We start from the raw sequence: 10,217 nt of genomic DNA on the forward strand, positions 1-10,217 counted from the left end.
GTTTACCAGTAAGCTAGTGTTGCATGCAGATATTTGTTTTATCTTCCTGTCGTCTCGTATCTTAATGTTCTACGTGATATTTATGATTTATTGATGAGCATTATATTCTAGTTTGAGTGTAATATTGCTGCATAGTTCACGTACAGTTCAGTTAATTGCTTATTGATGTATTGTACTATTACGTGTTTTAAAGATAGTTTTCTATTATTGTTGTTAATAAAGAAAATGTTTTTGAGGGTATACTTGTGTGTTTCTCAGCCTCTGACCCGGTGTGGCAAGGTGTGATTGCTGTCGTGCTGAAATTCCCTGGATTTACCTAACTTAACATTACCTGACTATTCTTGTATTCTGGTGGGAAATATCGGCATTCCGGAGGTCTCTAAAAACATTATGAATTAAGTGCACAAAAGCCCAGTACACACGGCGCGCCATACTAGTGTTGTGGTTTTGGCCCCCCCCCCCTTGTTGATAATATGCACACAGGATATCACAGACCGTTGTATACACGATCTGAGCTCCCTAGTTAGGTCACATCTCATAGACTGATCTGTTCAATTACATTGGATTCGAAGTAAAATGAAAAACATCTTAATTTAGCCGTTCATTTTCTGTATACATGATTAGGATAACTCATTACTCAGTGTTGAATATTTTTGTCGACATATTTCAGGAAATGTACGTACTAAATAAAGGATTAAATACGGACAATAACTTTACTAGGATGGGAAGTCTGTCAAAACAAAATGGCACTAAAAAAGAAAAAAAATATTATAGTTTCACCAGCTGTAGTTATCCTCCTAGCCATTAACCTGTTTGCTGATCGTCTTGGTATATACAGTTCTCCAAAACAATATAAGAAGCACAATTTTTGTCTAGCTACCATCCTAGCTACCATCGAGATTCCTATTTTATCAAACAAAGAAATATCACGTCAATTATAATCTTGCAAAATAAACCAACAACTTGCTTAACCTACATAAAGTTATTATTGGTCAGATCTTGAAACCTAAGCAGATCTCTAGCCAATTGGCACAAATCCTTGATCAATACCAGCCAATCATAAGCTGGGAAAAGGAGTACTGTAACGATGTGATTATCTGGACCTGCGTGTGTTGTTCCATAACATAAAGGTTCAGGAGGGCCATTGTATTTTGACTACAGAGCGTCTTTGTTGTAATTCTGAAAAAAAAGTGTATAATTAGAACTGAATTGAGATACAAAATACTTATTCAAAGCTTAAATACATGGGATACAAGGATTCAATGTTTGAACCGCTAATTATAGAAATGTTGCAGTGTGTGACGTCATCTGAATACACCACACAGTATTGCCATTACCTGGGTGTAACCAACGATGACGTCAGTGGAGCGGCATGAGGCGTGGGTGAGGAGAGTCCTGGCGTGCAAGGCGGCCTGGGCGCAGGTGAGGTGGGCGGCCTCGCTGGGATAACAAGGCGTCACTCTTAGGTACACATACAACTCATCCGGACACAGACCCTTATTACGCTCAACCTGGAGTGGGGAGAGATGCGAGGGTTAGGGGAGATCAAGTCTATTGGGTGTTGGGGTGAGGAGATTCGTACACCCTAATCTAATATCATCCTAGGATTAGTCTAGTCATTATCCTAGCACCAGGACGGCGGGGATGATAGCTAACAGAGGACTCACCATAGACTTGACCATAGGGACGAGAGAGTACTTGAAGAAGGGCCACTCGCTGTAACTCTCCACTTTTGACCCGTCCACGCTGGTCACCACCTCCTTGGCCAGCTTGTGGAAGTCCTTGTGGCTCTTGAAGGGTGATGACTTCTTCTTCTGCTGGAAAAACTCCTCCAAACTCCATTCCTGACGAAGGTACAGAAGAGGAGGTAAGATAATGACGTGTGTTTACGGAATCGATTTCTGGTCTGCATTGAATAGTTAATTAGTTTATGCCCATTTTCTTTGAGGTTTTATTAAAAATTTTGATGAAAGGTTAGACAATTTCTGGGATAAAACTCGTTTATCACCATTGAAGTAGCTATGGTTCCCTCCTAGTTATTAAGAGACCAAGACAATACCTGGTTCCTCCAAGCATTAGATGCGAAGTAGATTGGTGTTGCTAGACCGTAGTTGGGCCAATCGACGCTCTTCTTCTTCTTCTTGAGGCTGGGTAGCTTGGTGACGGTGGTGTTGGGAAGGGCCTGGTGGGGGAGGGGCCACATAGGGAGACCGTGGGTGTACCAGTGATATTTGGAGCTGGTAAGAGCCTCCACCTCGTTCACTGCCCAGTAGGGATCTGCCAGCACATCCTGTTGGGGTGGAGGGTGATGCTGGTATTAAGGGATGTGGGGGTGTGTGTGTGTGTGTTTTCATAGTCGTGGAATTATCGTTGTTTTTTATACAGGAAAACAAGGCAATATTTTACTTCAGTGCTCCGTCAATTACCTGTACCCACCTTGGCTTCACCTGAATGCCACCTGGCCACGTCATCAAAGCCATCACGGTGGAGAAGGAAGATGGCAAATTGTTTGAGCTTTTCGTCTAAGTCAATATGCGGCGCAGCCTTGACACACATCGCGCGCAACACCGCTTCCCTCACTGCGCTGCGCCGTGACGGGTCTGAGAAGCTGAGAGAGAGAGAGAGAGAGAGAGAGAGAGAGAGAGATAGAGATATATTTATTCAGTAAAATCGTCATACACATTTATTATTAGTTCAATACAGACAAAATTTAACAGGAACTAGAAAAAAAAAATCATTAATACCCCCCCCCCCAAAAAAAAATACCATTAACACAACATTAGTCAAAGGAGGACCTTGACATCTTGAGATAAAAAACACGACACTCGAGGTCTTACTTGATGTCCTTACAGTCTGTAGAAGGATTGAGGTTCTTGATGGTGTCCCGAACGAAGCACCATCCTACCTGTGTCCCCAGCACCGCCAGCAGGGCCACCGTCATCCTCGCCTGCTGCCCATACATCCCCTTGGTAACTTCTGTTGAATAGAGGGATTAGAGACGTCAGTGTTGGGAGTTGTGATGGTACCTCCTCCACAAATGGTACCTCCCCAACAGACGGTACCTCCCCAGTAGATGGTACCTCCCCCAATACCTCCCCAACAGCTGGCAACACTCTCAGCTGGTGCTCCATAGTGTTAATGCTCCATAAACAAGGCAAAGGAGTTTGGTGGGAGTTGGGAGGTAATTCGATACTCACTCTTTCAGGCAACGACAGAAATAGAATTCGGTGATAATTTGCATAAGAAAAGAGAGAAAGGAGAAGGAGGAAGGGAGAGGTGAAGAGAATGGGGGAGGAGGAGGAGGGAGGATAAAGGATGGAGAGGGTGGGGGGGTTGAGAGGGGGAGGTGAGGATGAGGGTAGAAGAAGCAGAGAGGGAGGTGAAGGGAGAGGAGTGGGGGGGGGAGGAGTATACATAGGTGTAAATATGTCTTTTCACCTAAACAATCACTAAATACATATCAACAGAAACAGCTGATACAAGTAAACAAACGTGACATCATAATCATCATCATGACCATCTCCACGCACAGCTCAGGAACAGAATGACTTTTTATCAAGTTGTCAGTATTTCACGACTAGCAGGGCGAGAACATTTTATCAATTTTATCGCTGCTAAAACTGTTTTTATAATGGGTTATGTATCGACGTGGAGGAAAATTTACGAGAGGGGCTGAGTGTTAAAAATGAGCACCTTACTCTCACAGTTACCACACGTCGAAATTCTTAAAGTGAGGTCGTAGCATTAACACGTGTGGTTGGTCAGTAATATATTTCCCCAAAACACGATAAAAAAAAATATTCCCTTTAAAACCCAAATATTTCTTCCAGAACAGATGTAAATAATACCCCCAAAACTCGTACAATATTTCTTAAAAATTACGCATTATAATAATTACATGAACATATAATATTTACATACACACGCGACACTTACATTCACACTTTTAACACTTTCCTACACGCACTTACAACAAATAAACACACTTAAAAGGTAAAAAAAAAATGACCCTTTAAAGCAATATACTGTAGTGTTAGATTTAGCCACACACAGGAAATCAAACTTGCTTAGAATGAAGGAGGATGTCCAACAGTTATCGACCCTATCAGAATCACGAAACACTCTTATCTCTTGTCCACAAACCTCTCGAGATAACAGTGTGTCACTTACCAGGCCAAAGGTATACGCTAGGATGTGTTCACTGCTTGATAGTCGTCGCTGGAGTGTGTTCGGTGATGGGGCACAGCAGGACCAAGAGGTGACAGATGGTCTAGCGAGGAACGGGTGACATACACAGATCAACCACTCACAATACGTCTTACATTAATCAACCACTCACAACACATCTTACATTAAGCAGCCACTCATAACTCGTCTTACATTACCAGGATAAAAAAAAAAGTCGACCATTCACCACTAAGCACAAGCATCCTCACCCAAGTTCAACTCGGTGATGTACAAGTCGTAGTGTTTGTTTGTTATTTAATCTTTTATAGAATAAGTTGTTTGAGATGAATGTTTAAAATTAAGAGAGATGATCAGGTGAAGGGACGGTAGTAGGCTGTGACAGGTGTGTGTGTGTGTGTGACAGGTGTGTGATGTGTGACCACCAAGACGCACTTCCCCAGCAGGTGTGGAGTTTGATAAGTGTTGCATCATCCACAGTGACGTCTTCTTTGACACATACACCGGATACATTAGTGTATCCGGTGACCACTGGGGTGTGTGTGTGTGTGTGTGTGTGTCCGGTAATGCATGTGTGTATATCTATAAAAGCTTTTACAGGAATTCATCTTTTGTTTATTACTGTGTGGATGTGGGTGGGTGAAGGGTTGGTAGGTGAGTATGTGGAAGGTAGAGAAGTGGGTATAGATGGGGGTACTGGTGGGTGGGTGGGTGGGTACTTTTGACACATGAGGATGCATCTCTGCCCCCGACCTAGTGACAGCTGGTGGTGGGTGAGAGGTTTCTGGACGAGAGAGACAGACAGACGGACAGAGACAGACAGACAGACGGACAGACGGACAGAGACAGACAGACGGACGGACAGAGACAGACTGACTTCAGGATAAGGGGTAGGGCTTGTAAATAAAATAAATGAAGATGTCACTTAAAATAATCCACATAATAATTCTCTCGATTATCTCCTAAATGATCTTATCAAAGTACCACCCATCGCATCCATTCCTTCTCCACCCCTCCTTCTCCCCCCTTCTCCCTCACGCTCCTACCCACACTCACGACCTCATTATACCCTCCCCACCTCCCCCCTCCTCCCTTCCTCCTCCTCGCCCCAACCATCACCAAGATTACATTCAAATGTAATGTCCTTTTCCTCCCATTTCTTTCCAAGGTAAAAACTGAAGAACAAAAGGGTGCAGCGACGTTTAAAAATCCTAGTGTATCTCTCTCTCTCTCTCTCTCTCTCTCTCTCTCTCTCTCTCTCTCTTCTTTCGTAAAAACAAAAAAAGACCAAAACAAAAGGTGGGAGAACATCCGGGGTTGAATTAGCGTCGACTTTAACTCTCCATTGTGGCTTCAGGTGGTGGCGTCATGATGGTGTTGTTACCTGAAGGACGAGGCGCTGGCGTACCTAAAGGCCGGTGTTAGAACCCTCGCTATTTCTTCTCTTTTGATGTTACGAAAGAAATTTTTGGTATTTCTTTTCTCTCTCTCTCTTTCAGTTTCTTGTTCCTACACGTTTTAAAGAATGATTTATTTATTTTTACTCACCAGTTGTGTTAAATGAGTGTTATTTACATTACCGAACGACAGGATTTTCTTTTATCACCCGAAGATCCCCCCCCCCCACCCTTACAGTTCATTTCACTTTAAACCACCCATAACACTATTTAGGGGACGAGGTGAGTGTAAAGTTATTTAATCTTCAGGTGAAATAAACTAGGGACAGGTACTAGAACATTATATACGTGTACAGGAATATTTCACAGTAACTGCAACACAACGATGCTCATTTACCGTGCCGCCTCCTGCAGGTGTGATCCCCGGAGCCTCGTACACAATACACTTCCTCTGTACCTTGTTTATTGAAGATGATGTAATATAAACAACATGAGGCCCTGTACGCTTGCTTGGGAGTATCACTTACGGTTTTATGATATTCACAGGAAAAGAAGGAAACATTCTCCCAGGTAATTCAATTTCCCGTGTACAAGGAAATAGTAAGCATTTTATAGGTCATCAGGTAGCAATCAGGGCAAGACAACACAGGTGAAGTATTGCCGAACACCTGTGTTAAGCTGTTCAGGTGTGTGAAATAGTGAGCAATTGTGAGGCAGGTGGGGAGGCCCGGCCCAGGTGATTATGTGGCCATAACCTCCCCACCTCTTGTTTACGGCCACCCTCCTGCTGGTGCTCCTGACGATGTAGGTCTTCCCGGTGGTGCTTGTGTTGCTGTTACTTCTGGGGACTTAACGAAATGAGAAGAGGATTAGATACAAATAAAACCCCCAAGTAACTTTACATAACACGTAAATAACAAATGACAACGTGAAGTCTTGGCCACCTGGAGAGAGTCTTATTACTGCGACAAACCACGGGTTATGTGCTAACTCTACCGCGTAATTTTGGAACGTTCAAGGGTTTTTTCTTCAGGATGTCTCTTAAGACTTTATAAAGCTAATTTTAGTTTATGGCATACAACGATTACTATTAGTAGTAGTAGTAGTAGTAGTCAAGGAGAAGGTGAGACAATATTTGTAATAAGTTTAGTCAAATTCCTGAATCATTTTGAGATGTTTTTGTGGATCGTCTTAAAATATTTTCTATGAGACATCAGAAATTTTTCCTCCATTGTATAAAATGTCTCAAAAACTGGAGAGATCACTGAGAGATTTAACCTTTCACTTATCTATGAGGAACGGTCTCTTCGTATCTCGCTGGACTCACAAAAGAAAATATAGAGAACTTCTTTTGAGATAATTTCGGGAAGAAACCGAACTTCTAAAGAGATATTTATAAGACATTTTGTTCCACTCGTAAGAAATTAAACATCTGGAGAGAGACTTGAGAGATATTATCCATCATTCATAAAAAATAACCTGAACAGAGAGACGTTAAAACATTATCGTCCACCAGAGACCCGGGCTGTATGGCCGTGTGTGGGTGGGGGAGGGAAAAGGGGTCAAGTCAACATCTTCAGGAGAGGGAACTTGAGGACTCCCTTGGCTGCGTCCTGGCAAGTCTCCAGCTCCTACAAATACCAACCCACCACCACCACCACGTAGGATTCTCTTAGAGTCCTACGCTAATGGCATATACCTTGAACTGTCTGTGTGTGGGGGAGGGGGAGACGGCAGAGGATGAGTTACATAGCTTAGGATATAGAATTTTTTGGGGATTAGGGGAAGATTAACTCTCCCCTCCCCTCCCCTTCCCTCCTTCTCTCCCTTCCTCCCCTCCCCCCTGTCGTTCTCTCCCCCATACCCCCTTCACCACTCCACTCCCCTCCCCCACTCCCCTCCCGTCCTTCCCCTCCCCTCCTTCCCCCACTCCTTCTCCCCTCTTTTAAGCTAACTTTACCTGTTGATTGAATACTTTAACGCTACCTGTGGGGTGTTAGGTCAGGTTATTATACTATGTTTATTAAGCTATGACTAGGCTAGGTAGGTTAGGTTTGATCAGGATTGGTTTGGTTCCATTACTTTAGACGAGGCTTGGCTATGTTATTTAGACCTGCTTTTTACATATAACTTACAAAGCCCAGGATGGTGGATTCCCAGGACTCATTAGCGTTTTCCTCCTAAATGAAGGAGTGAGAAAGACACCAACTTGCCTACAACACAAAGATAGATTTACAGAAGTTCCTACGTTAAATTTTTTCTCTTAAGTTGTGAGAACGTATCTAAAAGATTTACTGAATAACGAGAAGATTAGACTCCTTTACGTTACCTGGGGTATTATTATTATTATTATTATTAGTATTATTATTATTATTAGTATTATTATTATTATTATTATTATTATTATTGAGGCATTAACTTAGCCTACAGTCTTAATATTAAAGATAATTATAACTTAAAAATTAATCTTAAAAATATCAATGAATTAATGATTTAATTATCTACAGCATATCTTCACACCTGTCTCAAGTCACCACCTGTACCTGTGTGTAATATAATGTACCTTACCTGTAATATATATACTGTGAGTAAAAATCTTGTATCCGAAAGTGACTGTATCTTGTTAGGTTAGGTGAGTTATCCTGGTTGATAATGGACTGTCCTTGCTAAATGTCATGATATTTTTTTGTTGGTGTTCTTGTTGTCATCAGCGAAGTTTTAATGTATTTTAGGTGCGCCGTGAGGTCTGTTGCTCGCTGGTTGTCTCTCTCTCTCTCTCTCTCTCTCTCTCTCTCTCTCTCTCTCTCTCTCTCTCTCTCTCTCTCTCTCTCTCTGTTATTTCATCCTCCCCCATCTGTCTCCAAGCGACACTCCCCACCCCTCCCCCTCACAACACCCCATCGCTCCCCATCACCCACGTAACACAGTACCCAGGGCCGTCAGCAATCAGTTGACTTCCCAGCAACACTCAGAATCTTGGTGTGGAGTCCTTGTGCTTCTGAGTGTACCACAGGGAGTAACACACAGCTCATGCGTCACTCTTCTCGCCTGTGTAACCTGAGTACACGGGTTCGACTGTTGTTTTTTTGTTTTGTTTTTTGCTTTTGCGTGATGTACTCCGCGTAGGTGGTGAAGTGATGGTTGTGTTTGAGTCATTCTGAAAACGTTGGTTGGAGTCCTTCTATAGTACAGATGGTGAATCAGTGATCGTATATGTGTGTGTAATATTGAGTACACGGGTTCGAATTTGTGTTCTTTTGTATAAATAAGCGAATCGATTGAAAATTAGACACCCTATCTTATTTCACCTGAAGATTAATCATCCTAATCTAACCTAACCCTGAACTTAACCTAACCTAATCTAACCTAACCCTCAACTTAACCTAACCTAACCTAATCTAACCTAACCCTGAACTTAACCTAATCTAACCTAACCCTGAACTTAACCTAACCTGATCTAACCTAACCCTGAACTTAACCTAATCCAACCTAACCCTGAACTTAACCTAACCTAACCTGATCTAAACCTAACCCTGAACTTAACCTAACCTAACCCTGAACTTAACCAAATCCCCCCCAAGGTATCATTAGGGTTCGTAAATAATCCTCAGGTGAAAGAAACTAACGTGACTAATCTTCAAGGTATCCACGTAATCTAAAAGACAATAAGCGAAACAATAATTACCTCTATGATAACTTTGAGTACAGATGTTGGAATCTCTTCATCAGGTGTTAATTAGATGCAAAATAAATGTCTCAATCGTAATTATACAGGATTTTTCATCTTGCAAAAAAAAATGATGCAAAATACTTCTCTCTCTTCTTCAAGGCTTCAATAAAAGTGTGTGTGTGTGTGTGTGTGTGTGTGTGTGTGTGTGTGTGTGTGTGTGTGTGTGTGTGTGTGTGTGTGTGTGGGATTACCTCTAGGATCGTATCTCTCTGCTGACACCACTACCACCACTAGAATGTGTCGTGTATCTTTTTTGTTTACACCACCAGCTGACATCACTGACACCACTACCTGACATCACCAACTGACACCACCACCACCTGATACCACCAACTCTCACCACCATCTGACACCACAAGCTGACACCACCACTGACACCACCACAACCAACGCCACATTTCCCAAATATTCTAACATCAAAACTGTCCTTAATTATCTTCAACCATCATTTAACATCAACAAAGCTTAACTATAGCATTATTTAACTTCAAATTATCAATAAAAGCTAAAACTCTCCTCAAAATATAAGTAACAGAAGGTTTAATCCCAAGTTATTAAACGCATCAAGAAATTACTCCCTCCAAGAAACTTTTTAATTGCAGTAATCAGGAAATTTTCTCCGCCATATACTTGACTATTTTTTTTAATTCCTCTAAAACCTAAATTATTCCCTACACAAAGGAGATATTTTTACGTAGGTAGGAATAGAGTTTAATAAAGACATAGATGGGGATAAATGAGATAATTCAGATGGAGGTAGAAGGAAATTAATGTAGATGTGAGGAGGAGGAGGAGGGTGGAGCCTTGCATCTTGCTAATGATGGTTAGTCGGCCGTGTGATTCCTCCTCTTACCCTTGTTACTGAGGGGAAAATCCCTAGCTGGAATTCTGGTGGGGGAGATATA

The 10,217-nt window shown here is 42.1% G+C and overlaps 1 protein-coding gene across 1 annotated transcript; it reads right to left on the bottom strand.

Annotated features, from left to right (window-relative positions):
- Positions 1–588: 588 nt before the first annotated feature.
- On the bottom strand, positions 589–4,315 carry LOC121878243. The gene is made up of 7 exons (XM_042384341.1): positions 4,171–4,315; positions 2,838–2,976; positions 2,437–2,608; positions 2,060–2,290; positions 1,668–1,844; positions 1,338–1,511; positions 589–1,179 (listed from the first exon to the last, which is right to left on the bottom strand). The coding sequence occupies exons 2-7, from the start codon at positions 2,960–2,962 to the stop codon at positions 1,156–1,158; spliced, it is 903 nt and encodes a 300-aa protein (XP_042240275.1). The 5' UTR covers positions 2,963–2,976; positions 4,171–4,315; the 3' UTR covers positions 589–1,155.
- Positions 4,316–10,217: the final 5,902 nt, after the last annotated feature.

Source organism: Homarus americanus, unplaced genomic scaffold (assembly GCF_018991925.1).
Source record: "Homarus americanus isolate GMGI-L3 unplaced genomic scaffold, GMGI_Hamer_2.0 scaffold33468, whole genome shotgun sequence".
In the NCBI taxonomy this organism is placed as follows: domain Eukaryota; kingdom Metazoa; phylum Arthropoda; class Malacostraca; order Decapoda; family Nephropidae; genus Homarus; species Homarus americanus.